This window comes from Loxodonta africana, chromosome 14 (genome assembly GCF_030014295.1).
Source record: "Loxodonta africana isolate mLoxAfr1 chromosome 14, mLoxAfr1.hap2, whole genome shotgun sequence".
Classification (NCBI taxonomy): domain Eukaryota; kingdom Metazoa; phylum Chordata; class Mammalia; order Proboscidea; family Elephantidae; genus Loxodonta; species Loxodonta africana.
In genome coordinates, this window is record NC_087355.1 from 88,550,439 (window position 1) to 88,566,518 (window position 16,080).

Consider the following 16,080-nt stretch of genomic DNA (forward strand, 5'->3'; position numbering starts at 1 on the left):
GATAGTCTGTGCCCACGGCCCTGTCCACCACTGGTCTTTGAATCGGGGAGGGGTGTCTACCAGCTCAGGTGCTGACGCCCCATGCTGAGTATCTGCCTCCCGACCCACTCTCCCAACAGAAGCCTGCTTCTTCTTCTTCTTTGATGGACAGAAAGGAAGGTGTGAGACTTACCTGCAATTCACACTAGAGGAAAAGGAGCTGTTCCTGAAAAGTCAGCTCCCCTCACCATGGGTACCTGTTCCAGGCAAAGTGTGACTCTGCAGCAGGAGTGCTTACCTGGGGAGGCAGACCGTGCCAGTCAGGGACACTGGGCAATGTGTGGAGAGTTCTGGTTGTCACAATACAGGTGTTATTGCATCTAGTGGGGAGAGGCCAGGGGTGCTGCCACCATCCTCCAGTGCACAGACAGCCCCCACAACACAGAGTGTGATGACATAATGCAGGACAGCCATTTATACTTAGGTTATCTTATGTAATCCTATCATTTTAAAGATGAGGAAACTGAGGTGCAAGGGACTGAACAACACCAGAGAATAAGAGAAAATGACATTTCTTTGAGTTTTTTTTCAAAAGACATAAATGTCGTATGTCCAAAGGAACTGTTTCACACCTGAGAGACTCTTATCTGGAAAACATTCCCTCTAACCCTTCCACTTGGGACCCCTGCTCCCTGGGCCACCTCTGTCCTAAGCCCCAGGGCTCCAACTGCCCACTTCCACCCTCCTGCTCTGCACTGCTCCTCACCAAGATTCTAGTAGATTCCAGCAGATCCGAGACTCCATGCCAGCACTTCCCTCCACAAGGGGAATCTCATGGGAACAGCCCCCTTGTGGCTGGAATGGTTGTTACAATCCCAGCACTACACAGGGAACGTGGCACAAGGCACGTTTCCCGTCTGAGCACTGTGCCCCGAGCACCATGCCCGTTCTGGAGGTCTACACGTAACAAGTAAAGACTGGGTACCAAGGTGAACTCATCTGGGCCACCCTTCTGTAGTGAAGTCCTGACCTTGTCTAGAAGATAAGATGAAGCAGGAAAAGAAACTCATCATTACTGAGAGTTTTCCTGTATGTTATTTTATTTGACAAATCACCCAAAAATGTTTAAATGGTTTGAAGAAGTAGAATCAAAAGGAAGGCTACCACGCCAAGGACTTTACTGGTAACACCTTTTTAATAGGTCAAAGTAACTGTACAGTTCATTATATTCTTCCTGAGAATAATTTATATCCCCCAACAAACTAAAGGGAGGGCATGTTTTTCAAAATTATTATTTAACAGAATGAATGGTATAACCGGACATCAAGAGAAAACCAAATCCCTGTTCTGCTGAAATCTCTCCTGGGAAGACAGACACAGTGAAGGGGTGGTTAACTCCAGTGGCTGTAAAATAGTCAACATGGCTTTAATCTTTCTTTATAAATTATATAAAAATGGACAACAGGGCTGGTTACGGGACTTCTCAACGCAGTTTGGAGGTGCTCTGGTACAAAGCACTGCTGCTCCCGAGAGAAATAGCGCTGCTATGAACAACTGGCACACTATTCTGGTGAAAAAGACAGGAGTTCTCAGTAACGTTCTACAGCTAGTTCCCACCAAACGCTTCACGTATCCACATCAAAGTAAAAGGCAGCAAAGACGGAAAGGGTCGCAGTCTTTTTTTGTTTTTGAATGACTCAAGTCTTCAAAATATAGCTTTTATACTCTTTCTTTGTAAAGTGGTATTAGCATACTGCAACTGGAGGGTGTTCTAACAAACAAGGATCCCAGTCTGGGTAATCATTCTATGGTAGGTGAAAGAATTCTCAGCCCGTGGGTTTCCCGGAATTCTTCAGGTCATTCTCTCTTCTTCCGATATGCCGCTTCGACAGTTCAGGAATTAACGCGTCAGCTCTTGGCTGTTTCCTTTAATACACATGCTAGCGTGAATACAAACTGTTTGTTACGCTCCTTAAAAGCTTCCTGGGTACGGTTTTCATCCTCAGAAAATTGCCACATCTTGGATCCCCGACTTTTCTGAACATCACGATTAAAACAAAACAAAAAACCAACCCAAATCAAAATGTGGTTGAACATACATGAGAGAGGAGATTTCAACCAGCTGTCAGTCAGGAGAGCCAGAGTTGTAAGTGCTGGCAACGGAGGGCACAGGGCTAGCTCCTCACTGCTGGTGGAAGGCGAGAACGTCTGGAGGGGCGCTCCAGTCCGGCGGCAGGCCTGCTCCTCGGCCAGCCTCAGTGCGGTCTCGTCTGCGCCAGCATTTTCAGTCTTGCTTGGTCAATGACGTCCAGCAGGTTTTTGGCATCCACGGCCAGGGCATGCGCAGCGGTCAGCATTTGCTTCTTGTACTCCTGCTGGAGGCTGGTCATGACGTACTGCTGGGCCAGCTTCATCTTGTTGATGAGCCCCCCTAGGTCGGAGTTCAGCAGCTTCTGGGCCATCTCAATCTGCAAGGACAGACACAGGTCAGGAGAGGCGCTGCCAGAGTGTCAGGGGACTTCCACTCACCTTTCTGAGGTACCTCCAGGAGAAGGAACGTCTTTCTTCCCCTCAATCTTCCTTAGAAGCAGTAAGATGTAAGATCAGCCTTCCCGCTAGGAATCTAGCCAGTATATACATGGTGCACGCTTTCACACTCACACACACGTGTGCACACACACCTGGCAGTCTCCTGGTCCTGCCACCAACGGCCCTGCCACCACAGCTTATTTATTGTTCTCCATTTTGTTGCCACTTTTAGACTTAACTTACCTCAGCGACTGGGAGGGCTCTTTTTCGTCTCTTAACAAAATCTTGGAGTTTCACAGACCTCGGGGATGAACTAGCTAAACCCATTCCTGTGACAGTGGACAACGGAGACACGTAGTGGTCTGCTGAGGGTCTACAAGTGCTTAGTCACCAACACAGTGCAAAACCTGGGTCTGGGATTTCCAGGCGGAGCTCTGCCTACTATACCAGCTATATCCCAAGGCCTTCCTTGGGGCTCCGGGAGACAGGGTAGGGGTGTCATGAGACAGCCTTGCCCACGTGATGTAAACCTCGGGCTCTCCCACACTGACCGGTGGTAGGAACCACCTCTGGGACACAAATGCTGCCCTCTAGGATTAGGGCTGCTTTGCCTGTGGGGACCTCGTGACCCCTCTTCTCTGTTCACTCAACCAATGATGACTCGTCCATCTGCTCTTTTATCAGTTACTGAGCACTAACTATGAATGAGGCACTCGGTGTTGCGGACAGTCTAGTGTGGGAGAACCCTGGTCAGAAATACCTATACTACATTGTAAGCACCATCCAGAACACATGCGCAGAGAGAAGAGAGGGCCAGGGCTTCACAGAGGAGAATGCACCCTAAAAGCGTAGCAGGAATCTACCAGAGTGGGTGGGTATCTCGGGCAGGTAATTCAACACAAACAAAGGTGACAGTTATGGAAATAGTCTGGCTCCAAGGGGGAAGGACCTTATGTACCACACTAAGTTTTATGCTGCAGAACCTGGCAATGGGAAGGCATCAGACCATTTTGGGAGAGGACTGACACAACACAGCAGGCTGTTCTAGAAAGCTGGCTCTGGCAGCAGTGTGGAAGCTGAAGGGGGTGGGGGAGAGGCAGAGATACTGAGTGAGAGGCTGTGGTGGTCATTCAGGACAAGGCAGCAGCGGCAGTGAGGATGGAAAGTCTGAGACTTGGCAGGTGACAGGTGTGTGGACCTGTGTGAGGGGCTGACGGGCCAGGGCTAGAGGGTGAATGAGGCGCCCCTGATGGTGGAAGCCACAAGGACATGTCGCGCCCCCCTGCCATGGGCAGGTCTCTGCCAGTGGGGCTGGTTCCTCCCACAACACAGATGTGGGAGGTGTCTGTCCGTCCAGGGTTTGGATCTACAGCAATGCGGGGGAGAGGATTCTGCAAGACAGTGAGATAAGCTGAAGGAGAGCCCCTGCTGCTCTTTAGAGAGGAAGCAGCAAAGTGGAAAGTAGGCGCTGCAGGGGAGGAAGGACAAGAAGCCGGGAGTGAGGCAGAGGCCTGGGCCCCTCTCGGGCCTGTGTCGATCCCACCCAGGGAGGGGCTGCTTTAAACTGAGCTGCTGTTGGGGCAGGGCTTCCATCAATGTGTTAGTCACACAGATGAAGTGAAACTGCCGCGGGCAAGGTCAGCAGGGCTGCTGGGAGACTGTGTTTTGGGTGAACTTCACTCCTTTTCAAATATTTAACACTTTCATTAATTTCAAAGGCATTTTTAACAGACTTTAAACGGAAAACCAGCATCACCAGCACACCCTAGTACCTTTAGGAACTCTCCTCCCGTGCGTTTCCGCATTCTCTCTGACGTTCCAGTCAGCTGTCAGAGAACGGACTCCGAGGGGCCGCCTCCATGGCCCAGAGTGCCACCTCATGACCCCTCACCACCCGTGTTTCGGGAGAGGACCTGGCAGCGTATGCAGTGACTTGCTAGTGGTGAGGGAGGTGGGGCTGCAACTCAAGTCAGGGCTGCACCACACCGCCACTAGGACTAATGACAGGGTCCCAGTAGGTAAGCAGGGACTTGGTGGGGTCAGCTTTAGTGGGGAAGGCCATCACTCGCCAAGCCATGGAAGCCAGGCCTCTGTGGTGGAGGACTGAGTGGTGGCCATCGGCATCATGGCTGGTGCGTCTGGCTGTACTTGGAGGATTCCTGGGTGTGTCCTTGGTGCCCTCCCAGCAGGACCCTCCAGGGACTCAAGTGGTGAGAAGGCTGAGACACCTACCTCTCGGTGTGTGCTGGCTGGCAGGACGGGAATGGTCTCATCCACAGTCGCCAGTAATGTCCTCAGGGCCAAGCCGACTTCCTAAGGGTCAAGAATCACAACCAGTATTAGCACACCCACAGGGGATGGAGAGATCTGCCAACAGACAGCAGTGACAACTGTAAACATGACGAACGTCATTAACATCCCCTGGATTGTCCGTGTGAACAATGTTGAAATGGCAGGTGTTTGTTATATATATATATATATTTTTTAAATAATTTTTATTGTGCTTTAAGTGAAAGTTTACAAATCAAGTCAGTCTCCAACACAAAAACCCATATACACCTTGTTACATACTCCCAATTACTCTCCCCCTAATGAGACAGCCCGCTGTCTCCCTCTATTCTCTCTTTTCGTGTCCATTTCGCCAGCTTCTAACCCCCTCTACCCTTTCATCTCCGCTCCAGGCAGGAGATGCCAACGTAGTCTCAAGTGTCCACCTGATCCAAGAAGCTCACTCCTCACCAGCATCCCTTTCCAACCCATTGTCCAGTCCAATCCATGTCTGAAGAGTTGGCTTCAGGAATGGTTCCTGTTCTGGGCCAACAGAAGGTCTGGGGGCCATGACCACTGGGGTCCTTCTAGCCTCAGTCAGACCATTAAGTCTGGTCTTATGAGAATTTGGAGTCTGCATCCCACTGCTCTCCTGCTCCCTCAGGGGGTTCTCTGTTGTGTTCCCTGTCAGATGTTATATATAATTTTACCACAAGAACAAAACGAAACCAAAAGAATTTAGAGACTAAGAGCCCTAATACATGGCATGAACAGTATACAAAACAGTACTAACAACGTACAAAGACCAGAAGAGAAACTAGATGACTGGGAGCTCCTAAAAATCAAACACTTATGCTCATCCAAAGACTTCGCCAAAAGAGTAAAAAACCTACAGACAGGGAAAAAATTTTTGGCTACCACAAATCTGATTAGCTTCCAATCTCTAAAATCTACAAGATACTGCAAAACCTCAATAACAAAAAGACAAAAAATCCAAAAAACACATAATAACAAATGTTGGAGAGGCTGTGGAGAGATTGGAACACTTATACACTGCTGATGGGAATGTAAAATGGTACAACCGCCTTGGAAATCTACCTGGCGCTTCCCTAAAAAGCTAGAAATACAACTACCATACGATCCAGTAATCCCACTCCTTGGAATATATCCTATAGAAATAAGAGCCCTCACACGAATAGATACATGCACACCCATGTTCATTGTGGCACTGTTTACAACAGCAAAAAGATGGAAACCAAGGTGCCCATCAATGGATGAATGGATAAATAAATTATGGTGTATTCACACAATGGAATACTACACAATGATACAGAACGACGATGAATCCGTGAAACATCTCAAACATGGAGGAATCTGGAAGGCATTATGCTGAGTGAAATTAGTCAGTTGAAAAGGACAAATATTGTATAAGACCACTATTATAAGAACTCAAGAAATAGTTTAAACACAGAAGAAAATATTCTTTGATGGTTATCAGGGTGGGGAAGGAGGAAGGGAGGGGGGTATTCACTAATTAGATAGTAGACAAGAATTATTTTAGGTGAAGGGAAGGACAACACACAATACAGGGGAAGTCAGCACAACCAGACTAAACCAAAAGCTAAGAAGTTTCCTGAATACAACCAAACACTTGGAGGGACAGAGTAGCAGAGGTGGGTGTCTGGGGACCATGGTTTCAGGGGACATCTAGGTCAACTGGCAAAGTGTACTAAGAAAACGTTCTGCATCCCACTTTGGTGAATAGTGTCTGGGGTCTTAAAAGCTAGCAAGCAGCCACCTAAGATGCTTCAATTGGTCTCAACCCACCTGGAGCAAAGGAAAATGAAGAACACCAAAGACACAAGAAAAACATGAACCCAAGAGACAGAAAGGGCCACATAAGCCAGGGATTCCACCAGCCTGAGACTGGAAGAACTAGATGGTAACCGGCTACCACCAATGACTGCCCTGACAGGCAACACAACAGAGAATCCCTCATGGAGCAGGAGAAAAGTGGGATGCAGACCTCAAATTGCAGTAAAAAGACCAGACTTCATGGCCTGAGACTGGAGCAACCCCAGAGGTCATGGCCCCCGGACTCTCTGTTAGCCCAAAACTAAAACCATTCCCAAAGCCAACTCTTCAGACAAAGATTAGACTGGACTGTAAGACCTACAATGATACTGGTGAGGAGTGTGCTTCTAAGCTCAAGTAGACACATGAGACTATGTGGGCAGCTCCTGCGTGGAGGTGAGATGTGAAGGCAGAGGGGGATGGAAGCTGGTTGAATGGACACAGGCAATACAGGATGGAGAAAAGGAGTGTGCTGTCACATTGCAGGGAGAGCAACTAGGATCACATAACAATGTGTGCAACTTTTTATATGAAAAATTGACTTGAATTGTAAACTTTCACTAAAAGCACAATAAAAATAAAATAAAATGTGATTACAAATGGCTGGATATCTCTATCTCATTCTTACTCTTTCGGAGAGTCTTCACTATTTTTGACATTTAAATTTTCTATTATAAATATTAAAATTATTGTCATGGATTGAATTAAGTTCCCCCAAAATGTGTGTATTAACTTGGTTAGGCCATGATTCTCAATATTCTGTGGTTGTCCTCCATTTTGTGATTGTAATTTTATGTTAAAGAGGATTAGGGTGGGTTTGTAACACCCTTGCCAGGTCACATCCCTGATCCAGTATAAAGGGAGTTTCCCTGGAGTGTGGCCTGCACCACTTTTTATGGTCTCAAGAGATAAAAGTTAAGGGAAGTAAGCAGAGAGTTGGGGATCTTGTAATACCAAGAAAGCACCTGGAAACAGAGCACATCCTTTGGGCCTGAGGTTCCTGCGCTGAGACGTTCCCAGACCAAGGGCCGACTGATGCATCACAAGGACCTTCCTCCAGAGCTGAGAGGGAATGCCTTCCCCTGAAGCTGACACCCTGAATTTGGACTTCTAGCCTTCTAGACTGTGAGAAAATAAATTTCTCTTTGTTAAAGCCATCTGCTTGTGGCATTTCTGTTATTGCAGCACTAGGTGACTAGGACAATTCTCTTGACAAATTAAAAAAAATTTTTAGAACATGCCAACATTGATGGTTTTTCAACTATATACTTTTTGTCTCCATTTCATCAATTTTAAGGGAAAATGACTATATTCCTCTTCCTCAGTACTGAGCTCAATCTTAAGTTATGAGTTCTTTCCCCCAAAAGGATTCCCAGATCTCCCAACATTTGCTGTTCTTCCTCCCAAAGGGCAGGTTAAGGAATAGCGCCGTGTACAGCCCCACAGCCATTGGGGTGGAAAGCAGGATGGACCTGATTTCCTGCTCTTTTCGTCTAGTGCTTCCGAGCAGATTGCACTGCCTCACAGTTCAAACTTCCATCGCTCCCATCACAGGCTATAGTAGGACAACAGCAATGGAGTCACCGACAGCTGGGAGAATTTGTCCTCTCCCAGGGGCCTTCTGAGAAAAGATGCTCCTCCTGCTGCCACAGATGGGCGTGACGGCAGCCGCGCTGTGGGACCCTTTCTGACTTGTGCACCTTATCTGTGCGGACACTGAGCAAAACCACTCCTCCCCCTGCCATTCCTGGATCACAAAATAAATAAAGGGACCGACTTAAAACATGATTAGAGACATTATAATTTAATGCTTTAAATATTTACCAATACTGTCATTCTTATGAAAATTGAATATGTAATGACTAAGACTCTGTGCATGTAATATGAAAATGATAAAGTCTTCATACTTGGAGCATCATATAAAAGAAAGAACGTCATTTGGCCAAAGTAATACGGTTTTTAAAAAGGCAGCTTCTACGAAACCACCATAAAAATCTTCACGGGCATGGCACTCCACGTTCCTACTGCTTTCGTGCGTTCCGCTGAGTGTGTTCTGTGTCTGTTTGTAACTTGCCTGCAGGCTCACGCACGTTCACCCTCAGAATGGTGGTCAAGGAGGGACAGCAGAGAAGCGGAACAGAATAGGTTAACCCTGCTTCCCAGGAAATCATTTCTGAGCAGCGGTTTCCAAGCCGATGTGGGTAAGAAGCTGTTTCAAAGACTGCTAACATGTATACTGCAAAAAGTGTGCTCAAGCATGTTTCAGAGACGCTGGCTCTGAGCACAGCAGCACCTGTTAACAGACAGCCCAGAGCACGGAATGCCACTGAGTGCTGTGTCCCTCCACGAGAAAGCTTTGGCGCAAGGCACTGCCCATGCTTGCTCTTACCCTCTCCATAGAGCATCCGGGCTATTTTCCAGGCCCGGACACCCCCTGAACACCATCTGGAAAAGGATAAACATTTCTGCCTTCTTTCCTTCACTGAAACGAGCTCGGTGACTCTCTAGTTGGTAAAGACTTTTACTCACAGGGATACCAGTGAGCAATTCTGAAACCATTATGCACACACCCTGGAAATGCTTATTCCTTGCTTACTTTGGAAATCCATTCAGTTGAACACGTGATTTGAACACATTTCTGTATGCATGTTACACTTCAATAAAAAAAGACTATAGTAAAAGAAATGACAATTATAAAAAAAAACAACCCCAGAAAGCTGAGTGAGCAGCCCTCAGCTTACACAGACGCTCTGTGCGCCTTCCCTCCTGCCCCTTCTCTGAGGCATCAGGAAGGTGGTAATTGCCATTCCCGCAGATGTCTCTGTGCTTTACCACACAGGGACACACCCTGAAGCCTCACACAAGTAGCTCTTCTGCACACTGTCAAATCTTTGTGTCACTGGCATCAAATGCAAGCATTCCTGTGCAGGCTGCTTTGTTCACTCCAGGTTATATTTATTAGCAATACTTATTAACGGACTCTGCAGTAACCATGGAGGAGCACACTCAGAACAGCCACAGTTCTCACTAACCCTGTCCCCGTGTGGCGCCTTCTTCTGAAGCATATAAGGTGCGACCGTGGGCCGTTCAGACACCATCACAATGTATGAATGCCTTCCGGCTGGCACACGGTGAGATTTTGTTTTTTACCTTCACCATAGGCACGTACTCCTCTGGCGGGGCCGGCTGGATTTTACTGGACATCTCAATGACAGCTTTCACTAGGCCAGTGACGTTCTCGTACACCTTGTCGTTGGAGCGGTCGAGATTGGCCGTGGGCGGAGGGCTGATCTCCTGGGGCTGGAGCTGCCAACAGAGAGCCAGTTATCTCTCTGCTGTCCACTAGAGGGCGGCACACTACTGCAATTACATTGGGATGGCCCTTTAAGAGAGATCAAAGCAGGTGACAGGAGTGCTGATGGCCTTATTTGTGACAAATCAATGAGTCAATATTTTGTTCTAACTTTGAGCTCTGTTAAAGGAAATGAGATGGAATCATACGCATGGCATAGAAAACCCAAGATGGTTGGAGAGAAATGATTCGGTGTTCCCCCAAAATCATTCACAAGACAAAGAATCCACACATCTGCATCTTCCCGAGGCTTTGAGGATTGAGAAAAAGTACCAACTTGGATAACGGGGAAGGCGTTCTGTATTACGAGAATTTTCCCTTAGTGTGAACACCGCACAGCAGACGTGTGCGTTCTTTTTACGACCATGAAATATAAGCACGAGTCTTCTGAGTGGACACCGCCTGCTTGTAGACCATTATCCCAGTGAGGCAGTGGTGGCACACGGGAGCCTGCACCCTCCTGTCACTAGGAGTGACTGTGGCGGAGCCACCCCATCCGACACCTCAGCACCCCCACCTAGCTCCACGGCCTCGCTTCCTGAGGAAGGTGAAATGAAGTGACATGTAGTTATGTCCGCCCCACAGCCAGGGCACAGGGTAGCCAGCGGTAACGTGAGCTGTTCAGTGACCTGCCCTGGGACCCGAGCACCAAGGCTGGACATCACCTTGAGGCCTCTGTAAATCTTAACTGGTTCCAACTACCAAAAAACAAACCCGTTGCTGTTGAGTTGATTCTGCCTCACAGAGACTCTGTAGGAGGGGGCGGCACTGCCCCACAGGGTTTCCACGGCTGTAACCTTTATGGAAGCAGACTGCCACTCGTTCTGGCATGGAGGGGCTGGTGGGTTCGAACTGCTGACCTTTCTGTTAGCAGCTGAGTGCTTAAGCACTGTGCCACCAGGGTTCCTTGGTTCCAACTACACCAGGCAAAAAAGGCGGTGTATGTTTTTCTTAAAAAGACTAAATTAAAGCGCATAACAGTCATTCATTCACAAGTCTGTGGCTGTGTGCACTGTAACGCTCTAAGTGCTTATTTCTGAACCCATGGGTCAGCTCTTCCCAAGGAGCCTGGAATATTCTGTTCTTGGTTGTTCCAAAGTCTTGGTATGAAAGAGAAAAGGACAAGAATAGTCCCAGCACGGCAGAGATGCTCATATTTCATTCTTTGGCAAATGCAGAGGTTGTTTAGGCTTCTGTGGGCTGCAAGAGGCAGTGAACCAAGCAAGAGTGCCCTCACCCAGCTTTCTGGCCCATCGCATGCAGGGCTGGACAGACACACAGATACAAGGTGCTTACCCTCCACGGCTATGTCGGATGAAAGGTGAGGAAAGGTTAAAGAAATTTGTCAGAGAGAAGGGGAAAAAAGAAAAACAATATTAATAAGGCAGCAGACAAAACCCTATAACAATACATGAGCAGAGCAGAAAGGAGCTGGCCTCGAGGCTACCCTTCGGCTTGGCTCACCAGTCGCCCACGCGCAGCACCAGCACACCAGATGAAGGGGTGTTGCATGCGTGTGCCCGGTGCTCAGGAACAAACAAGGGAGACACATGCAAAGCTTGAGAGCAACACCTGGCAAGCAGCACAGGAGCCAAAAGAACTAGGGTCTTCAAGAGAAAGAGGTGGTCCCCGCGTTTCTAGTTACTGACCACTGCCCCTGACATCTGACAGATGAAGGAGGAACTGCACAACTCTTACCCCTACTCCCTGCACCCCCACATCCAGGGACATGTACTCTATCATCTAACCATCCCGCCATAACAAAGGTTCTTGGCTTGGGGCTGCGTTTAAAGACATTAGAAACTTAATTTTACAGACAAAAATAAAACAAAGCAAAAGCTCTTTCTTTTGAAATCACGTTAAGCTCAGAATTTTTATTATTTCTCTCTACAGCTCAAACTAGGGTCATCCCACTGTAACTAAAAGGCCAAGTGAACTGGGGAAATGTATCTTCTCTCCTTTAAAAACCTGTTGCTGTTGAGTCGAGTCCAACTCATAGCAACCCTATAGGTCAGAGTAGAACTGCCCTGTAGAGTTTCCAAGGAGTGCCTGGTGGATTCAAACTTCTGATCTTTCGGTTGGCAGCTGTAGCCCTTAGCCACTCAGCCACCAGGGTTTCTAAAAAACTGTACCTTTGGTATACAGGTCTTGTACACTCTTAAGCTCAGAGTCCCAGCTCTCTATTGTGCTTCTCAGTGCACTGGGAAGGAGGCTACTGACACCTCGGTCACAGCCGAGGGGGCCCTGTGGTCTATCTTCTGAACAGAAATCACAGTGCAGACCTGTATAACTTGGAGCGTGTCGGCTTAGACTGTAACCTGGAAAGGTACAGGCTCCTGAGGAAGGCTTTCTTCAGGAAAACAGGTGGAGTCCCATCAAGGAGAAACCGAATGGTTCTACAATCCCTGGAGGTTGGAGGGTTTAATCTGAACCCATCTAAAGCTTCTGTCCCTTTGTCCTTCACCTTCTGCCTGACCCCGTCAGAGGGAAACAGCAGGATGCTTCCTGTTGACAGTGGATTCCAGAACAGAGGCTGAGCCTGCAGGCAGGTCCGCTATGGACCTGCTTTGGCTTCTTGGCAGGGCATTTCTAGAAGCCACCACCCTGCACACAGGTACAGGGTTCTAACCACTTACGCTGACACTCGGATCCAGACAACTCAGAGCCAAACACAAAGCCACCAAGGGAAAATCGAGACTGACTTCTGGCTACATGTAATTGGGGTGAATTATTTCAGTTATATATAACTAAAAATAGGCATTTCTGTATTAAGATCAATATTGTTCTTTTAGACTAGATTTGACAGCCTCTACTAAACAGATAATAAAGAAACAGAGAGATATTTCACATTTGTTAACTGCTCAAAAATTCTTAATATATTTTAAGTAAGCGCATCATTTCCACTAAGATTTCCACTTGCTTTAACTCTTATAGTAAGGGTACTTCCCAATTATGTTTATTTCTTATGTTACTCCCCTGAAAAACAAATGTCAGATTTCTTCACGGGTACTTGATCTACTTCTTAAGTTGGTTTTTCATTATGATAAGCCATCACTAAAATGATTATTATTATAATAATAAGTCATCTTAAAAGTTTACTCTCGTGGATTAGGAAAATGAAAAAAGTTCCACTAACCTAATTTCCCTCAACTTTCATTATTTATTTAAAGAAACCACATAGGAAGGTAACGCCCTCCTTTGTGCTCCTCCCAGGATGCATGGCATGAGGACAACACCTGTGGTGTGAGGAAGACACCCGGGGTGTGAGGAAGACACCCGGGGTGTAAGGAGGAGGATGCCTACAGTATGAGGAGGACGAGGACGCCTACAGTGTGAGGAGGAGGAGGACACCTACAGTGTGAGAACACCTGCAGTGTGAGGAGGACACCCGCGGTGTGAGGTGGAGGACACCCGCAGTGTGAGGAGGAGGAGGATGCCTACACTGTGAGGAGGACACCTGTGGTGTGAGGAGGACACCTGCAGTGTGAGGAGGACACCCGTGGTGTGAGGAGGAGGAGGAGGACGCCTACAGTGTGAGGTGAGGACACCTGCAGTATGAGGAGGTCACCTAAAGTGTGAAGAGAACACCTGCAGTGTTAGGAGGACACCCGCAGTGTGAGGAGGAGGAGGGCGTTTACGGTGTGAGGTGGACACCTGCAGCGTGAGGAGGACACCCGTGGTGTAAGGAGGAAGAGGAAGAGGACAACTATAGTGTGAGGAGGACACCTGCAGTGTGAGGAGGACACCCGTGGTGTGAAAAGGAGGACGCCCTTGCTGTGAGGAGGATGCCTGAGGTGTGAGGAGGACGCCCGCACTATGAGGAGGAGGTGGACACCTGTGCTGTGAGGAGGACTTATCTCAGAGAGGAAAGCCCACCTATAAGCTAGCTTTAGTCACTCCAGCACTCTATGGGGCCTTGTGGGGAGAAAGAGAATCTCAAACACATTATTTCAGCTGCTTGCCTACTTGGGGACCGGCAGCCACGTAATAGGCCATGGTGAAGCTGCATGGTCACTTGTTACTGAGGGCTGGCTCTGCTCTGGCACGTTGCTTTTACACATGGAATTCTGACCCTGAGTGGAAAACTAACAGATGTTTCCCGGTAAGCCACATTTAGAAACTTGGAGACAGGGAGCCTACCCCAGGTCTTCCTTTACCCCAGGTGTCCTGGTTTAACTTATGTTCAAAACCAGAAGCAAATAAACATTTTGCTTGAGGAAGATGTACTCAGAAAGTTAGAATCTGACTGAGTTCCTCAATTATAAGCGAAAAACAGTGAGTGAAAAAACTGAAGAGAACATTCTCATGCCGAGATTTTTCCTGACTTCCTCCATCACAGCTCTTGTCGCCACCCTTCTGCAGCACTGATTCTACCGGCCAGAACCAAAGGACCCCACAACTGTGGTGAGCGGCGTGCTCACATGGCTCGGACTCCCACCTTGACGCCCTCGTTGTAGCTGTCCCCAGGGCTGCTGAGGCTGGCAAGGCTGCCCAGGTGGCTGGGGGCTCCAGGGCGCGGGGGTTTCTTTGGTGGAGCTGCAGGATCTAGTAATATGGGATGATTTTAAAGAAGTAATTTACATTCACACACAGAAAGTAAAAAAACCTCAAACCAAACAAACATGACTGGCATCATTACAACAGCACATTAATCCTGAAGAGGACACCTGAGTGGGGCATTTCTGATGCAGTGGGGTAAGAAATTCTTTTCCTGTATGCTAGTCAGGGGCTGAATCTGGTAAACCTCATACTTGCTATGGTCTGAGGAGAAAAGTATTTAAAAGACCATGAAGGCATTCCAAAGCTACGAAACTACACACATTAAACCTTCTCCCTCCAGATGCCACGAGTTTCTTGACACACAGATTGTTTCTTCACTTACCTGGCTTACCCACAGGCTGATATATGTGTTGGTTTCCAGTCTGTGGGAAAAGAAAGTTCCATCAACAAACTGGTGAGGACAATCGGGGGCACACCTGCTCTCCCACCTGCCTACCTTCTCCCCACCCTGCCCCTTGAACATCAGTGCTAAATGCTGGGACTCAACGATGAACAAGGTGGGGTTCCCGCCTCAAGGCCTCAGTGGGGTGGGGGCGAGGCAAATAAGCAAAGAATGCTGACAGGAACATGAGGGAGGGAACACAGGGCCCTCTGGGAAGAGATGTGACTGCATCAGACAGCATGCTGGAAGAGGCCATGTGTGATGGAAAAGTGTTGGGGGTGCGGTGGGGAGAGGAGACCATGGTTTTAAGTAGGAAGGTCAGGACTGAAGAGAAACTGGTCTTGGAGCAGAGGCATAAAAGCAAACTGAGAGGACTGATTTTCCATCAGCCAGTTATTATTAACATTTGTTAACTAGTTCACACCTATGGTCCTTACCTGACAAACTTCTTTCTCGCCAGGAACTTCTTTACATGTTTAAGGAATATATGCATTTGTTTTAACAAGGAATCTGCTTATGGCAATCTCATAATTTTAACTACTACCCTCAAAATGCAGGGGGTACTTCTAGCAGGCCTAAAGGTATTTGGGATTCTTAGGGGGCAATGAGTTTATATAAACGGGGAAGAATGCAGAAAAGGAGGTGGAATGGGTGCACAGTTTGAAGAACGTAACTGATGTCACCAAATGGTACATGTGGGAACCGTTGACCTGGTACACGCTTTGCTTTGTGTATTTTCAACAGCAGCAGCAGTAACAAAAAGACATCTGGGATAATCGAAAGCTAGCTCTTCAGAGAAAACTTCAGGCATTTCCCCCAAGACCCAGAAGAAAAAAATATCTTGCTTGAACAAGTTTTATGTGACTATGCAACTTTTATCACCATGTAATAACAGTAGAAATTTTCAGCAAATGACAGCCTGTGTGTGTAGACAGCTAACACACACACTTCTTTAGGGCCAAAGCGTTCGGCTTACCGGAAGGATGGCGTCAGACTGGGAGAGAAAGCTGCTGTCCTGCAGCAGACATTTCAGTCACCTTGGCTAACACGTCCGTCTTACTGACAGAATGGAGGCCTCTGTTCCACATTACAGATATTAATAAGCCTGGCTGTCTCCTGACATAAGAGCGATGGTCTACGCATGAGAACCTGAAAT

General features: G+C 47.7%; 1 protein-coding gene across 9 annotated transcripts in view; it reads right to left on the reverse strand.

Moving 5' to 3' along the window:
* Window positions 1-1,155: 1,155 nt before the first annotated feature.
* Window positions 1,156-16,080, reverse strand: part of PTK2 (protein tyrosine kinase 2) — a 252,340-nt gene continuing 237,415 nt past the window's right edge. For all 9 annotated transcript variants that reach the window (XM_064268126.1, XM_064268121.1, XM_064268124.1 and 6 more), the window contains 5 exons: window positions 14,865-14,904; window positions 14,421-14,527; window positions 9,781-9,936; window positions 4,741-4,821; window positions 1,156-2,447 (listed from right to left, as the gene is read on the reverse strand). In XM_064268126.1, the coding sequence (XP_064124196.1) occupies window positions 2,235-2,447; window positions 4,741-4,821; window positions 9,781-9,936; window positions 14,421-14,527; window positions 14,865-14,904 (597 nt within the window). In that variant the 3' untranslated portion in view covers window positions 1,156-2,234. The remainder of the gene's footprint in view (window positions 2,448-4,740; window positions 4,822-9,780; window positions 9,937-14,420; window positions 14,528-14,864; window positions 14,905-16,080) is intronic.